General features: G+C 34.0%; 1 protein-coding gene and 1 pseudogene across 1 annotated transcript; both read right to left on the bottom strand.

Annotated features, from left to right (window-relative positions):
- Positions 1-1,459: 1,459 nt before the first annotated feature.
- Positions 1,460-2,284, bottom strand: LOC109676657 (olfactory receptor 4S2-like). Its single transcript, XM_020152971.1, has one exon. The coding sequence runs from the start codon at positions 2,282-2,284 to the stop codon at positions 1,460-1,462; it is 825 nt and encodes a 274-aa protein (XP_020008560.1).
- A 13,597-nt stretch (positions 2,285-15,881) lies between these two features.
- Positions 15,882-16,800, bottom strand: LOC109676656 (olfactory receptor 4P4-like; annotated as a pseudogene).
- Between the last annotated feature and the right edge of the window lie 1,614 nt (positions 16,801-18,414).

The raw sequence follows: 18,414 nt of genomic DNA, 5'->3' as shown, positions 1-18,414 counted from the left end.
TGTCTTGTTTTCTGTCAAAGATTAATAAAAACCTTCTCAGTATGAGTCTAAGGATTTGCCAAGTTAGTAAAACATTAACTGGAGTCTTGTTTTAAAATTAATCAAATAGAAATAGATGGTGAATGAGCTGGGAAAGTCATCCTGAAATTCTTTGACTCCAAGGCAAGACTTAAAACAGGATTATAATTTTTAATGCATGTATTCTGTGACTTTTTGATTTTTAGCTTTTAATAATATGGCTGCATCAATATGAAATGTCATTTTTTGCAGTACAGTTATTTCCAGTAATATTATTGCTACTCCACTCTCAATCATGAATATAATACCAAGTATAGGCAGTAGCACATACAAATTGCAAGAAATGACAATAAAACCATGGCAGAGATAATCAGTGATATGTACAGTTACTATAAAAATAAATCTTTGGTTGTGGCTTAACCAACATAAGTATCAGGTCATACACAAAAGAAATATTTATCCATAATATGAATATTAATGGAATGCTATCATGGAAAAGAAGAAACTTACAGATCTGTCAGTCCAATATCATTATTTTGGGAAAGAAAAAAGGATGAAAGCGAATCTTTTTTTTTTACACTTATGTTGTTATCACATTTACATGTTAGGCACGTCTCCACTTCCATTCCAAGCTTACTAGGCTTAGTTTCCCATTTGTTCGGCAGAACTTATATAAGAGAAGATTAATGCAGACATGTTGCTTTTCATGTCTGCATGCAATATATGCATGCAAAGTACTCAATATATTCCACCCACTTTTTTAATCCTTGTAAACAGTCTTATGTATTTATAGCACACTTTTTATTTATTCCCTTTTTTGAAGTTCTAGGTTTTGAACTAAGGGCCTCATGCTTGTTAGGAAGGCACTGTACCACTGGAATCACAACCCGAGCTGTTTTTATGCTTTATTTATTATTCAGGTAATGTCTAATGTTTACTCTAGAGCCAGACTCAGATGTGGTCTCCTGAGTATCTGAGATCACATATGTATATCATCATGACCAGCAAATTGATTGACATGGAGTTAAGGCCTGGGTTGGCCTTGAATCAAAATCCTTTTTTCTCTGCCTTCCATTTAGCTGGGATTATAAGTGTGAGACACTGCACCCAGTTACAAACTCTCATTTTTAAATAAATAACAAAAAAGTAAACAGGAGAAGAACATAATTATTTTGAGCATGATCATGACTATGATTCTGAGTCATAGGGTTTCTTCAGTCAGATATATTTCAGGAAATCATATGATGATGAAATAGTATAATGATAATAGTGGTCATAGCTTACTTATGTGGAATATTCCACTTGTTTCTCCTCAAATCCTGTGTGGTTGCAATTATTACCTTCTCTGTACACCAGAGTTAGCAAAGGTTAAAAAATATAAGATCATACAATTTCAGTGATAACTTATAGATATTTCCCATTAGCATCCTAGAAAAGCTTCCTACCCCACAGTTTCTTCATTGTATTCTTTACTTCTGCATTTCTGAGTGTAAGTCAGAGGATTTAACATGGGAGTGATAATGATATAAAATACAGCCACCATCTTATCTTCTGAGAAAGTAGTGTCAGGCCTCATGTACATGAAGGTACAGGGACGAAAAAAGATAATGACCACAGTGATGTGGGAGTCACAGGTAGAGAGAGCTTTGCGCCTACCTTCTACGGACTGCTTTCTCAGAAACGCCAGTATGATAGTATAGGAGATTAGCAGGATGACAAAACTTCCCAGTGCAATGGTACCACTGTTAGCTGTCACAACAACACCCACAACATAGGTGTCTGTGCAGGCAAGTTTCAGCACAGAGTGGACATCAAAAAAGTAGTGATCAATCTCATTGGGTCCACAAAATGGGAGCTGGATAACCAGAGCCACTTGGATAATAGAGTGAAAGAACCCACCCACCCATGTCTCCAGCAACATTTTATTGCATTTCTCCTGGTCCATGATGGCCATATAATGTAGAGGTTTACAGATGGCCACAAAGCGATCATAGGTCATGACAGTAAGAATGAAGATCTCAGTGTAACCAAAGAAATGCATCCCCAAAAGCTGCAACATGTTACTCAAATAGGAGATGGTTTTATTTTTCACTAATAGATCAACAATCATCTTGGGTGCTGTAATTGTAGAATAACAGATGTCCACAAAAGACAAGAAGTTAAGAAAGAAATACTTGGGAGACTTGAATAGGTTAGCCATGCCAACTGTCATTATGATGAAAAGGTTTCTGAGAAGAACGACTGTGTAGAAGAATGAAAATACCATGAAACAGACATTTTCAACTTCTGGGTTCTGAGAAAGGCCCCAGAAAATAATTTCCATGGAATGAGTTAGTGAGGTTATGTTCCCAAGAGAAAATTAAATTACCTGGAGAACACATAAAAAGGATAATAAGCAATTATTTCTAACTTAGAACAATTGAATAATTCTGGTAGCTGAAATTTGAAAAATATTTCTTGCTGTTGATTGGTGTGCAAGTTTAAAAGTGTGGGGTATGTCTATTTTGGTTATCTTGCCTCAGTATTATACCCCATTTATTCACTTCAGATAAGGAAGTAAAGGACAGAGAGATAAAGCAAATCACCTGAATCTCACATTTTGCCAAGTTTTTCTCTATATTTGCTTAGCTTTTGTTTAGCATAAAGCAGTATATTTAATTTTGAAATAACTGTGTTTGGGATTTGGTTGTTTTTATATATCGGGAAATGTTTGCTTTTCCTTAATGCAGAAGTAAAAACATATGCCCACATTTTCCCTGCCAAATACTGCCATGTCTGATTATCCGATGTACACAGGTTCTTTTTCTCTGATCCTTTCTGTATTGAGATATCTATCTATTATCTATCTATCTATCTATCTATCTATCATCTATCTTACCTTTCTTATTTTTCATACAGCATTTAAAATGTCAGTAATCTTCTTCATACCCCCACTCTTCAGGGCTGTCAGAGGAAACAAGTGAAACAGAAAAATCATGAAGTGAAGGAGCAGTCTCCTCAGGTTTGTGGAACTACTCAAAATGATTTAGTTACTGTATCAGTTTCCTGTTGCTGCTACAACCAAGTACCACAAACATGGAGTCTCAAATCAGTACAAATGCAATGTTCTATAGTTATGTAAGCCTTCAATCTAAATTTGGTCTCAATGGGCTAAGCTCAAGGCACTGATACAGTGGAGCCTCTGAAAGCTCTAGGGAAAAACTTGTTTCACTGATGTTTTCCACTCTTTTCTCATCATCAAACCTGGAAGTGGATCATCTTCATATCTTTCTTTGATCCTGACATCCTCTTTTGTCTCCCTATTCCAATTATAATAAACTTATGAATACACTAGGCACTGGAAAACCTGGAAAACACCCTTGATTAAAGGTCAAATGATTAGTACACTTGATTCTATCCATAATATGAATCTCTCTTTTCATTTTACAAAACACACTCACAGGTATTATCTAGGTGTCCCTCTTCTGCTTATCACAGTTAATCCATTAGTTGAGTAGCTGAGAAAGTTAGTTAACCTTCAGTTTTCCTACTTCGCAAAATGCACTTTAAGATCTAAGAGATGTTGATGTTCAATTACTTTTAGAAGGTGAATACTATGTAAGTCCCATGTCAAGCAGCACAACATTTCAGCATCCAGACACATAGTTTTTGAAACTTCCTTGCCATTATCATCATTCCCACCTATGAACTACATTTGTTTCTGGAGACATATTTTTTATATTGTGATGTAAAAACCAAGGAAATATTTTTTAATGAAATATAAATTAGGCTCTTGAATTAAGTGAGAGAACTTTATGATATTATTAAGTAGAAAGCTGGATCCTTCCTCAAGGGTGACTCCATATATGTGAAAAATAAGAAAAAAATCAAGAAAGTTGCAAGTCAGGGTTTATATAATGTTGGTCATGAGGACAGTTGAGCAATTTTAAAATGAAATCCTTTCTGTCCTTTGATGACCTGACTCTTGCTTTATGTCCTGAATCTCAATAAGTTTGTAGGCAGTCTGTCATGTGTGGAAATCTATTTGAACAGCTTAGCATAATATAATATTTCTTGAGACAACCCAGGCTGGTCTCAAACTTGCAATCTATCTGCCCTAGTTACCAGAGTGCTCAGATTATAGGTATGAGGCATGTACCACCACACCTGGTTCTAAGGTATGGCTTTTCATAATATTTATCATTGTTTTAAGGGTAAACAGTTTCTGATCTTTGAAATGAGCAATGTAAAAAGTATGAAACTGATGTGAACTGAGGAGATGGAAAATCACATTGTATATTTGAGGGAAAGCAAAAGCAAATAGAGCAGGATGAATTTGAAGAAGTATAAGAGAGGTAGGCAGGACACATGTAACTTAAGATCTTGTAGGCAAAGGAAAGGAACTTTGGATATAAGATGGTAATACACTCTTCAGAGGATATTGAACACAAAAGAAATAGAATTTAAAGATCATTTAAAAAGACTGGAATATTTCATGTTAGTATGTTGTCACAGACAAAAGTGAAAGCAGACAAAAGTGAAAGCAAAGAGGTAGTGAGAATGATAAAATAATATTTTGGAAGTAGAGTTAAAAATTATTTAAATATATTGATAAATAATGTGTGAAGGACAGAGCAATGAAAGACCTAAGACTTAGTAGACAGTATAATTTAATGAGATAAAGAACACTTAGGAAAGAAGAAATTTATTGAAGAAAATGAAAAATTTAGTTTTATAAATACAAAATTGATCTAATTTTAGAGATGTAAATTACCTACATACATAAGATCCCTTAATTATTTTTCTACTAATTTCAAACACATGAATTATCTTCAGTTTTTTCTGAAGTATTACATTTTTGTAATGCATAATGCATATTTTTGTAGATTTCTTTTCCACCCTTTTTTGTTCTATACAATTTTCAGTTTATTCACTTTAAAGTTCAGCTAAGGCATTTTTTTAAATTTTATTATTCATATGTGTACACAAGGCTTGGGTCATTTCTCCTCCCTGCCCCCACCCCTTCCCTTACCACCCACTCCGCCCCCTCCCTCTTCCCCCCCACCCCCTCAATACCCAACAGAAACTATTTTGCCCTTATTTCTAATTTTGTTAGAGAGAGTATAAGCAATAATAGGAAGGAACAAGGGTTTTTGCTGGTTGAGATAAGAATAGCTATACAGGGAGTTGACTCACATTAATTTCCTGTGCCTGTGTGTTACCTTCTAGGTTAATTCTTTTTGATCTCACCTTTTCTCTAGTTCCTGGTCCCCTTTTCCTATTGGCCTTAGTTGCTTTTAAGGTATCTGCTTTAGTTTCTCTGTGTTAAGGGCAACAAATGCTAGCGAATTTTTTAGGTGTCTTACCTATCCTCACCCCTTCCTTGTGTGCTCTCGCTTTTATCATGTGCTCAAAGTCCAATCCCATTGTTGTGTTTGCCCTTGATCTACTGTCCACATATGAGGGAGAACATACGATTTTTGGTCTTTTGGGCCAGGCTAACCTCACTCAGAATGATGTTCTCCAGTTCCATCCATTTACCAGCGAATGATAACATTTCGTTCTTCTTCATGGCTGCATAAAATTCCATTGTGTATAGATACCACATTTTCTTAATCCATTCGTCGGTGCTGGGGCATCTGGCTGTTTCCATAACTGGGCTATTGTGAATAGTTTCCTTTGAAAAATATTCAGCGATCAGCATTTCATGAATATTTTCCAGTGCTGTAACATTTAGCACACCGTGAATACATTTATAGTGACACTCATTAAATAGGTTTCCAATTTTCTGAGTCCATCTATATGTATCAAAGCACCAAAGGTAGAGAGCAATTTTATTATTCAATTTGGTAATCCCAACATCTATATCAAGTAGTTAGACCCAAAAGATGATCCATACACACTTTTGATTGAGTGAAGACACTTAAATAATAAATTAAACTAAGGAGCAATGTAACTTACTTTGCCTTCTTGAACCTCATACAGAATCTGAAGAAGAAAGAACTTTTTGTTATATTCTTCATTGTCTATATTTCTACCATGGTGTACAACTGCATGCCATGACTGAAACTATCCATTAACACATGGGCTTGCTGATGTTCTTTATTCTTGCTTGTTTATCACTTATGGATTTATTTCTCTGCTATTTTCTGCAAATTGATTTCAAAATTGTTCTTTAGGAAAAATTCCATGCTATACCAATCTTATATAATCTGCTTTATTGCAGAGCACATTTTTAGTGGATGAGAGGCTATGGCTTATGGACAGTATCTTTCTCTCCCCTTCCCCCACCCCCTCCTTTTCCCTCATTAAGACAACATTGTTGATGACTGATATATGATGATTTTGCAATTCAATTTCTGAAACATTAGGAGAAAACAATATTTCCAGTCCTTGAGCTAAGAAATAATCTCTATCAGATCCCACACAGCAGTTCTCTGGGAAAGAAATGAGCGTTCATGGGTATGTTCTTTAATTTCTTTTTACACTTATTGGAAGGAACCCAGGACCTAGTGCATGGTAGACAAATTCTGAAACACCAAACTACTCTCTCAGATAATTTTGTATACTTTAATGAGTATCCATTCAATAGAACTTTCTGGAAAATTAGACACATAGGATTTTCTTGTCATTTTGAGTTTGCAAAATATTCACTCAAATGCTTATCATCAGTACAGTCTAACATTTTGCAATTTTCCACAATCTTATATTATTTTAAATAAATTTTTGAACATCTAAACTCAAACCTAGCTTTTGCTTATGATTTGGTCTGTGACCCTATACTTACAAATAGCAAATATTTAGTGAACAGTAAACATACTCTTTATCAGACATGAGAAATTGATGATTTTTACATTATTTATCTTTATAACAACATGATGAATAAACACATAAGGATACTTAGGCCTGTGTAGAAAGTTGATCCTTTTATCATTATATAGTGTTCCTGTTTACAACTGATAGCTGTCTTTTTCCAAAGTCTACTTTATCAGAAATTAATATTTCTTCAGATTTCTTTATTGCTTTGTGGTGTATCTGTCTCCATTCTTTACCTTCTTTCATGTAGTCCATCACTGTCTTTATTTAGTATATTTCTATCACTCACAGTAAAGATAATTAGCTATATATTTGGTTACATATATATAAGCATCCTGAGTTTTAGTTGATTTATCTTCTCTGTTATGTTTTTCATTTTATCTTAATCTGCTTCAGTGATTTTACTTTCGTCAATTTTCAAATTTTATTTTTCTCTTCTTTATTTACTGATTATTTTTGCATCTTTAAAAAATCTTCCTTAGTGGCTATACTAGAGCTTTTAATATTCTTTCAAATCATATGGCAATAGATTAAAATAATGTCTGGGGCTGGTAGAGTGACTCATGTGATAGAGCAACAGTTTAGCAATCCTGAAGCCCTGAGTTTAAACCACAGTTCAACAGAAATAAATGCATCCTTTCCTTATAATAAAATGATCTTAGAAAAGAATATCTCAGTGACTTCCTGTCAATGAAGAGGCTATGACATGTTATTGCTGTCCTTTCATTCCATTTACCATAAGCTGTCAAAGGGGGTAAGAGGTGATATGATGAAACTAGAAAGGCTTTTTACTTCTAGAGTATTATATAAAAATAAATGAGTAAATGAAATGAGGGGCATTATTCAGGATATTAGGTCAACACTCTGCAAGACTATTAAGAGCCTGAGAAAAAGGAAGGATTGAGAAGTCATCACAATTGAAGGAAATCAACCAATAGGTTGATCAGATAAATGTATCTAATCTGATGCCCTGGAATTGAGAGATACTGTTAATGAAACTACTGGTGAGATCTAAAGAACAACTAGAGTTCAGTAAATAGGAATATATTAATGTTGGTTTCTGAATACAGACAAATTAACCTTGGTAATGTAAGTTATTAGCAATGAGGAAACTGAGCGAGGGTTATACAGAAAAGGTATATTCTTTTTTATCTAATTATTTTTTATTATTGTGCTGGGTGGGGTACATTGTGACTTTTACAAAGTTCTTCCAATCTATCAAATATATCATACTTCAGTTCATCCTCTACATTATTCTCCTTTATCTGTTCCTCCCCAGATTCCTGGAATAGTTTCAACAGGTATCATTTTTTCATGTGTTCACAGTAGTTGTGCTATATTCTTCCAACATTTTTGTGAGTCTAAAATTATTCCAAAAGAGGTGCTTTTTAAAATTATTCATAATTTTTTCCTAAAAATAACCACATTTGATACATGATATAATTATAATAATGTGAATATTATAATTGATTTTACAATAAAAATAAGTTTTATCAAACTACTTTGCATATAATATTAACATTTTTATAATACAGTAAAATAAAGAACATTACAGTGATCAACATAAAATCAGAGCAAATGCAATTTACACTTGAACTCTGAGTATTTTTCTCGTCTTTATTCCTTGTACTTTCACATATTTGAAGTGATACTGACTTTGTGACAATTTATCTTCTATATCATATTTATTGTGGTACATTAATATTTTGTTAGATCAATAAAATTCATGATGTACAGTATTTTTCCCAAAGAAATATCAACATATTTTGAGATACATTAAAAAGACACAGTGAATATCTTTTTTCTAAACAATTTATTATAAAGAATATGAAATATGTTTGCATAATAAATAATAGCATGTTTCTATGCTCAATCAATTTAAAACAGAGAAAAATCAAGGTTTTTTGTATTATGAAATAAAAATTGCAAAAAAATTGTCATTTACAGAACTTTCACCTCTAACATTGTAACTTGTGACTTTTCAGAAAATAATTTTTCATCATATACCCTTTATTATACTTTTCAAAGTAATAATTTGCCAAGTTATTCTCGTCTGTAAAACTATTTAAACCTTTCATTATTTTTCTGCTATTCATCTTTTATATATGTTATCACAAGAATGATTATGACTCTTTATTTGCAAATTCTAACATTTTCTCTGCATTTCAATGTTAATTCTATCAATATTGTCCTATTACTTAGTTCTTTCTTTCTGGTGACATCTGCTCTATTTTTTGAGTTTATTTAGTAATTCATCTTATCACATTTCCTTCTGGTTAGTCTAGGATGTCTTTTCGAAAGACCTTTTTTTCAAGATACTTCCCAGATGGTTTGCCATTGGTAATCATTGCCATAATTTGTGTTACAGTGTTTTTTATATTGTAATTAAAATTTTTTATTATAATACCATTTGGCATTCTAAATGTTTTTCTCCTGTAAGCAGTAAGATTTATAGGTGCTCAATCGAATGACTAATTATTGCCCTACTATCTCTGGCATTTTTTGGTTTATTTTCTTTAGGGTTGTTTTTAATTTTCAGCAGTAGGTTAGCAATGAGTATGCTCCCAAATGTCTGAGTAACTCGTTTCACACTCCATGTATGATTAATGTATTTCCAGTGGGAAGGCAGGAAAGCTGGTACTTAGGAACCACACTGAACCAGATTTATTATTATAACACTGACTTCTTATTGCACAATGAATTTCTAAACACTACTGTAGTTCTTTTAGGTAAAGACACTACCATAGATTAAAACTCATTTAATTTATAGACTACAATTTCTCTTCCATGGAGAATATTTCTTAATGTAGTCTGGACATTAATCCTGAAATCTATGTTAAAAATATAATTAAAAACCCTTTTAAATATTATGTTTCATTACTCTATCCGCATTGTCTTAATTGCTACAGTGTGAATTATTCTTATGAATAGAATTATTATTCTATTCACACTATCTAAATGAACCATATGTAATCTACATTTTGGATTCATTTTTGTACTACATAGTTAGTATATGATAAGTTGTTACTTTTAACCCCTAGGTCCAATTTCTTTCATTCATATAATAACACCAATGGAATAACTAATGTGTGAGATAAATTTCGAGCTCTGCGATTCTACATATAACTTTCTTCCTTTTATTTTAGCTATTATGTTGGACAACACACTTTTCACCTGGCATTTTTCATCTCCCTGTTTCTGTGTGGAGAGTAAGGGATTGAACAAAGGAAGAATGATGATGTGGAACAGTGAGATTTCTTTATCTTCAGGAAACATGGTAGACGATCTAAATTAAACAAAGATGAAGGTCCAAAAAATAAAAGTGATAGGATAGCCACGCTTAGAAAAGGATTTGTGTCTTCCTTCAGCTGAGTGATTCCTTAAATAGAAAAATATACTGATACATAAAACAAGTAAAAGCACATTACCATTCCTGAACTAGCAGCCACAAGTACAGCAGCAATGTTGGTATCAGTACAGGTGCTATAATAATTTACATTCCATCATTGTATTCAAGAATTCCCTTTTCTCTATTTCCTCACTAGCACTTGTGTCAACTTTTGTATTTTTGATATCATCCATTCTTACTGCGGTAAGGTTGTAGTTCATTGTGGTTTTTTTGATTTCCATTTCCCTGATTTTTAGTCATTTTCAGCATTTTTCAAGTATCTGTTGTCCATTTGTATATGTATTTTTTAGAACTGTCTATTTAGACCTAGTTTCCAGTTTAAATCAGGTTATATTTGTTTTAACTTATTTTTGAAAGTCCCCTCTTTATTCTTGATATCAATCATTTTACATATGTATGCATAGCAAATATTTTCTCTCAAGTCTATAAGCTGTCATTGCACTGTACACTTTGCTTTGCAAAGGCTTCTTACTTAGATACAATCCCATTTGTCTATTTCTGCTTTCATTCCACATGCTTTTGAAGTCCTCTTGAAAAAACCCTGACCCATTGCAATGTCCTGAAGCATTTGTCCAGTTTTCTCCTAGTAATTTCATATTTGAAAGTTGATTTGAATTGAGTTTCATAAGTGACACATGTATGTCAAGCTTCATTCTTCTACATGAGGATACACTATCCTTTCTTGAAGAAACACTGTCCTTTCTTCAATTGATGTTAATACCTTTGTGGAAAATCAGTTGGGTGTATATGTGTAGACTTACTTCCAGTCCCATTATTCTCTGTTTTTGGTCTATGTGTCTGCCTTTAGGTCAGTAATATGCTGTTTTGAAGATTATGTCACCTTTAAACTTTATCAATTTTACTTTCTTTTCCAATTTGGTTGCCCTTTATTTCTTTTTCTTTCCTAATTCCTCTAGCTGGAACTTCTAGAACTATGGTAAATAAAAATGTTGAAAGTAGGCATCCTTTTCTTATTCCAGATCTTAGATGGAAAGCATTCAGCTTTTCTCCATTCAACACAATGTTAATTGTCAGATCATTATAAATGGTTTGTATTATGTTGTGGTGTAGTCCTTGTATGAATAATTTGTTCAGTGTTTTTAACATGAAGGGATGCTCAATTTTTGTCAAATATCTTTTCTGCATTTACTGAAATGACCATATAGTTTTTATTCTCTACCTATTGATATAATGAATTGATATGATTATTGACTTGCGTATATTTACTTAATGTATTTGAGTCTTTGTTCTTTTTTTCTAAGTTAGCTAAGGATTTGTCCATTTTGTATACCTTTTCAAAGCACCAGTTCTTTGATTCTTTGAAATTTTATATCATTTTTCAGTAGCCCTTTTACTCATTTCTGCTTGATCTTTACTTCTGCTCTGATCTTTATGATTTCTCTCCTTTTACTAATTTTCAGTTGAATTCATTGTTGTTTATTATTACCCTGAGATTAAGTGATAGGTTGTCGTCTGAGGTCTTTCTACTTTTTTGATTCTGCCATTGATTGATAAAAACTCCTTTCTTAGTACTGCTTTTGTTATATACTATTAATTGAGTATTTTGTGTCTCCATTTTCTTTGTTTTAAGATTTTTTAAAATTTCTTTCTCAGTTATTTTCTTGATCCACTGGTTATTCAAACTAAACTGTTTAACTTCCATGTGTTTGCATAATTTCCCATTTTTTTGTTATTGAATTTCAGCTTTGTTGCATTAAGGTCAGTAAAGATATATAATATGATTTCAATGTTTTACTTTTTTAAGTATTGTTCAGAAAGAAAACATGGAATACCCAGGAAGATTAGTCTGTTCTCACAAGCCTCTCCCTGGGCTAGAGGTATTACCAGATACTTGTCCTTAATTATTGGCTTGTCATCTGACTTTGCAGGGTTCTGCTTACTTCTGGATAGTCACCATAGATGGACCATTCTCAGGCTTCTATGTTATATCTGTTGACTAAAGTTGCCAAGTTTATCACACCCTGAGCCCACAAAACACCAACACCAACACCACAACACTTAGGTAGAACTAAAGCCTACACTTCTTTGGGATGGCAAATTGCTAAAGTGGACTTTTGGCCAAAGACAAGTGGAGGTCACATGTCTTCCTCTGGCACTGTAGCTGATCTGGTGTATTGGTTTCCAGGAAGACCTTGAGAAGGACTCTGTTAGGGTCTTTTCAGTGTTATGTTTTATCAGCTCATCACTAAGTTCCAGAGATAAGTCTTTTCTTTACTATCCTGTCCTACCCACAGTGAAACATGATCTTGCAACAACACTATGCTTCCTGATGTTAAGGGAGACTTGGTGAAGGCAGACCTTGGCCATCTGAATTGCTGTTAAGTTGAGTCAAACTTGAGTCTCACAAATGCCTGGCCTTCACAGTCTCAGTGATACATTGAGGCCCATACCACAGTTACAGGTGGTGCTATCAAAAATATGAGTCTGTCCTACTGGGGCATAAGTTTCTGCATGATGCCAGAATAGTCTAAAGCCTCATTTCTCAATGATGACTTGATGATAGTTGTGTTGCCTGAAGTGGGGAAAAGGTAATGGAAACAGTCCTTTGCCTGCAAAACTAGTGCTAAGCTGGGCTATGTCTGAGTCTTGTAGCTTTAGGGACCTACAAAGTGTTGGGAAAAGGCAGGTGTTCTCTAGGTCCACTCAAAGCTACAAATGATAAGGGTATGAAGAAATGCAAGTCTGTCTGTAGGTTTACAGGTTTCTGCCTGATGGGGGAGTCAGTTTAGAGGCTCTGTGACTGAAAGCTTGCTTTTACAGAAGATAGCCTACAATTAGGCTCTGAGATATAATCTTGAGCTAGTTGCCCAAATGGTAAAGGCAGATTGATTGCTGTCTGACCTAATGCATTTCTCAAAGCTCAGATATTGGCCTGTCAGTAAGAATATGTGGCTTTGCCCAACACTGAATTTCACCATGGCAAGAATTCTGGGTTTCAATTCTAAGAACTAGATGTAATTCATTCTCCCTCTCCCAAGTAGGAGGTGACTTTCTGCATGCTGGGCTGCATGCTTGGGTTGATGTAGGAAACTCATTACTCCCTTCTTTGTTGGAATCTCAGGACCTACACATGAGAGCTTATTTGAAAATAACTAAAGCAAAATGACTGGGGACATGACTCGAATAGTAGAGCTCCGACCTAGTAAGTGCAAGGTCCTAAATTCAATCCTTGGTGCAGAAAAAAAAATGTCCCTTGCACCTACTTTTGTACCCAAACTATCTTTGAGTTCCACAGAAACTTCTAAACTACTTCCAGGCTGATATTCTTGATAGCCCTGAAGCATAAGTAATGTGCTTCTATCATATGAGTAGACTTCAGATGAGTTGTTATTCTTAAAATTTAGCAATGAATAGTATCTTAAATTACTAATAAATTCTTATGCAATTGGATAGGACTTATAAAATCATCCATTTATAACAATTTTTTAAATACACTGTTTACACTATATGCAGAATAAAATAATGTATCAAGTTTTCCTATAAATTTGCTTGATATATTTTGTATATATTAAGCATTCTGAGTAGCTCACAAAGAGAATCCTACAAAGATCATCAAGCAAGTAGAATGTCATCTAGATCAATGTATTTTGTGATTGCCTAACTATACAATATCATACTTTCCCCTTTACATTTATGATTGTTGCTGTTTGCTCTGTTACATTGCATTATTTCTGATGCAATAGACACTATCCCTGACCTATTCTAAAAACCCACAATGACCACATGCTATAATTACATGGCTACACTCTTCCACTACACAAGAAAATGTCTACATTTCTACACTTAAAGAAAAATTCAAACATTCAATGGAGAAAATAGTACATAAAGTCAAGTAAGATAAATTGTGAATTAATAACTATCCAGAGCTAATTTTCTTTTGGAATTGTAGTATCTAGAGATTTGGACAGCTCTACAAAAAAAAAAAATCAGTTAAATGTGTGAAAAGCCCTAAGACTTGAAATATGTAAGAAGAAGTTCCTGGCACTAATGAAAAATAGTACGTCTTTTCCTTAATATTAACATGATTATGAAAAAGAAATAAGTGAATCCAGGATAATCTACATGAAATTAATGTAGTCATTCTTCTGAGAAAAGACAAGAAAGAAATATCTAGCAAAGGGAATTGAGGCACCGAGCTAAGATTGAATCATGTTGCTGACAAATATAGGAGGAAGCTGTAACTGGAGTAGTAGTGCCTCTCTAAAACAGGAAGCAAATGATGGAAAGGTGTTTTAAGGGACCTAGAGTAGGTTTGATATCATTCTATCACTTTTGGGAACATACAGACTTTTGTCTTTTTTTGTATTTTATATACTGTCTATTTTATTATTAATGCTATATTGTTATTAATATAAGATATTTTAGACACTTGAAAGAAGTAAATACAGTCAAAAAAAAGAAAAAAATACTACCTTCGAGTTTAGTTGTGTAATAATTCATTTACTTATTTGTTGTATGTATGTCATTGCTAGGAAAAAGAAACATAAGGAAAAAATAATGTATCGCATAATTTTTTCCTGAAAAAGCATAAACACATAGGGCAATAGTAATATAAGAAGAGGAAAGGATTTTGAAATACTTTTGTTCTGTTTAATGTTCAAAATCTTCCTGAATAAGACTCCATTCACTATGTGATTAGTTACCAGCATGTGGTTAGCATCAGAGCAGGGACATTCTAAGCAGAGAAGAGAAGAAGAATACAGCTCCAGAAGTGGGAGAGACTTTAGAATGTATCCTCACAAAGAGAAACAGGGAGAATGGTAGAAAAGAAGAAAAATTCCTTACATTAGTAACAACATTCCCTGTTAAAAAGTTTCATGTGTTAACCAAGATAATCTTCCATCTTTAAGAAACGTTAATACCTAGCCAGGCATGGTGGCCTGTATCTGTAATCCAGCACTCAGGAAGCAGAGGCAGTATGATCCTAAATTGGAGGCCTACCTGGGTGAAAATGAGAACCTGTCTTGAAAAAAAACAAAATAAATCAAAAGGAATATAATACCTTAATAGTACCTCATTTCACAGACAGTATGAAAATGAGGCTTTTATAATTACTAGAAATTGCCAACACTCAAAGATAAAAAACCAACAGAGGCAATCAGTGCCAAGGTCCCCTTTTATCTCAAAGCCTGTCATCATCACATTATAATTTCTTCCAGCATAGGGAGTTCTGAGATCACAAATCAGCTATGGGGCAATTTCAGAAGATTTCTGATTACAAGTGAGAAGGGTGGTTCGTACTGCATAGAAAACAGACTAATGTAATTTTTCAGTGAGAGGATTTATGTGATTAAAGATAGGTATTTTTTTTCACATTTTTTGTGTGCTGGGAATTGAAACCAGATCCTTCCATGTCTTAACCATGATTTCTACTACTGAACTGAAGTCCAAGCAGAAAAACGTGCTTCAGAGGGAAATTTCTTGCAGTCTTCAAACCTATTTAGTCAAATGTGAAGTATTTCAGCCATCTGCCATTGGGACAGATTCCAGTCCCAATAACAGTACCATGTTTCTTTGACTCAGGTAACATGAGAGATCAAGTAATCCAATTCCCTAAGCAAAGCTTATCTTGTTTTCGTGACTTTTTAAATAACTGTTCTGGGGACACAGGCAAAAAGCAAAACGTATCTCTCTTTATTTACTTCAACTCTGAATGTGACATTCCCAAACATACCTTCCTCATAGCAATTTTCATTTCCATGTTTCTCAGTGTATAGATGAGAGGATTTAGCATGGGGGTGATTACAGTGTAGAACACAGAGATTCCCTTATCCTTATTCTCACTATCGGTCGGTAGGATATATGTATAAATACAGGGCACAAAAAATAAAGCTACTATCATTATGTGAGAACTACAGGTTGAAAGAGCTTTGCGACGCCCTGCAGATGATCTTTTCTTGAGATTATATAAAATGAGAATATAAGAAGCTACTAGCATAGTAAAAATTATGACTAATCTTAGCAATCGCTAAGATACTAACAGCATGAATATCTTTGCAAACAAGTTTCAAAAGAGGCTTGACATCACACATGTAGTGATTTATCTGACTAGTACCACAGAAAGGCAAATTGAGTACTACTAGCAGCAAAGCAACAGAATGCCAAAAACCAAGTACCCAGGCCATGACAATCAGCAAGTTACACCTCTTCCGGTTCACGATACTCATGTAGTGCAGCGGCTTCACAATGGCCACATAACGGTCGAAAGCCATGGACACCAAGATGAATATTTCCACACCTGCCAACCAATGAACAGTGAAGAGCTGGGTCATGCAGTCATTATAAGAAATCTTTCTACTTGCTCCAGCGAAGTCTCTGATTAGCCGGGGAACCTCAGTGGAGGTGCAGCAAAGATCCATGAGGGAAAGGTGGCATAGAAAGTAGTACATTGGCTGTTCCATTAGATGGCTGAAGGTGACTGTGAATAAAATGATGAAGTTCCCCATTAAGACTGCCAGGTAACAAAGCAGGAAGAAGAAAAAGAACAGTAGCTCAATTTGCTTGTTTCCAAAAAGTCCCATGAAAACAAATTCTGTGACATTTTTCTGTTTTTCCATGAAGTCCAGGTAAGCCTACAATACAGCAAAAATTTAACTCATCTGAAATTATCCAGCACTTAATAAATCTTTAAAAGTCTTTCTTTAAGTTTTGTAGAGATTTTTAAATTGGAAAAAAGTAGTTGTAGCGGATTTATTACAAGGTTAATCTTTGAAGCCCTTTATATATATGTATATGCACATACATGGCATCTTTATATTTGTAATGATATGCAATGAAATCACACTTATGCCTGGAACTTTCATAAATATTTTACATACATTTGACTTTCATATAACCCAATAGGTTCTGCTTTCATTTCATGGGGACAAAGAAATGGGAGGGGTCACTTAATTATACCAAATTATGAAGATATTATATATCAGACTTAAGATATTCACCTATATCTGTTTTCTGATTCCACACTCCTAATAGCTATGTCACATTGCCCAGAGCAAGTGGAATTACAACTGTTTTTCAGCCTGAGTATATACAGGGAGTAGAGCACATTGCACACGCATAATCTAATTCTATAATACTAAGGAATTTCCTCTGATCTATTTTACATGTGATTCATTTATAAAATTCTAATTTCACAGCTAACATTTCATGCATTCAGTGGAACTGATATTTATTTTTCAAAAAACTATAATGCTCTTAATCATACCAAATAAATAGCCTGGATACATTAACCAGAGTTCCAGTGCTTCTCCATGGCATGCTTGATCAGGTTCAGGAAATGGAGAGGCTGAAATTACAGAATTTGAGGCAGCTATAGCAGACATCTAAGAGGAATACAATTTATTATTGTATAAAGCTTCACCTTAATCCTAAAATTACAAAAGCATATTTTAGCGATAACTGATGACACATTAGAAACATTTTAAAGAGCTATTCATTTTGTGGTGTCACATTGAGAGACCTAATAAGATTCTTAAGAAATGATCTGCTTATTTAATCAGACAATCAGAACACTGAAGCCATTCCTATGCTGGGCATCTGGGACAGAGTGTTATTATGTTGAAACTTTCACCATTTGCCAACATGTAAATATCCTCCTGAGCAAAACCATGCTTTATCTAAAATAGTGTTCATTTCTATGAATTTATGTTCTTTCAATGGAGCCAGACAGGGAGCAATATGATGTTCTAACCAGATCCCTGTTGAAAAAGCATAAAGATGAACTCCCATCTCAGATGCTCTCAGAATCTCTGTTTTTAGAGCTGAGAAATTCATTCTCTCTAAGCCTATTCCTTCAACTGGTAAGTGGAAGTAATGCTGCTCAGGGTACCTGCCTTATCCCCAGAGCAAAATGAGTTCATATACATATGTATGAGAAAAGGGGCTTGCCAAGTCCACAGGACAGCCCTACTCTCTGAAAATGTTTTGGAGAAGAACACACTCTGCCAGCATTTTCATCTCTTAAAGTTTTCAGTTGCTATGGATTTTGTGTTCTGCCACAAGAAGAAGAAGTAAATAACACATATTAAACAAATATTAAATATACGTAAGGACCCATGGATATGAGTACAAGTTTCTTCTGGATTGAAGTGTTGTGGAATGATCTGTGAGTTGAATAAAGAAAAGGAATCTATGGACAGCTACTCATAGAAATTGTAGAAAAGCTAGAAAAT

The sequence above is a fragment of the Castor canadensis genome, chromosome 1 (assembly GCF_047511655.1).
Source record: "Castor canadensis chromosome 1, mCasCan1.hap1v2, whole genome shotgun sequence".
In the NCBI taxonomy this organism is placed as follows: domain Eukaryota; kingdom Metazoa; phylum Chordata; class Mammalia; order Rodentia; family Castoridae; genus Castor; species Castor canadensis.
The sequence above is the reverse complement of the archived record's forward strand: the minus strand, read 5'-3'. Positions and strand labels throughout refer to the sequence as shown.

Bases quoted from the DNA above. Each gene is read 5' to 3' on its own strand.
- LOC109676657 (XM_020152971.1), bottom strand. From the start codon at position 2,284: ATGGTATTTTCATTCTTCTACACAGTCGTTCTTCTCAGAAACCTTTTC.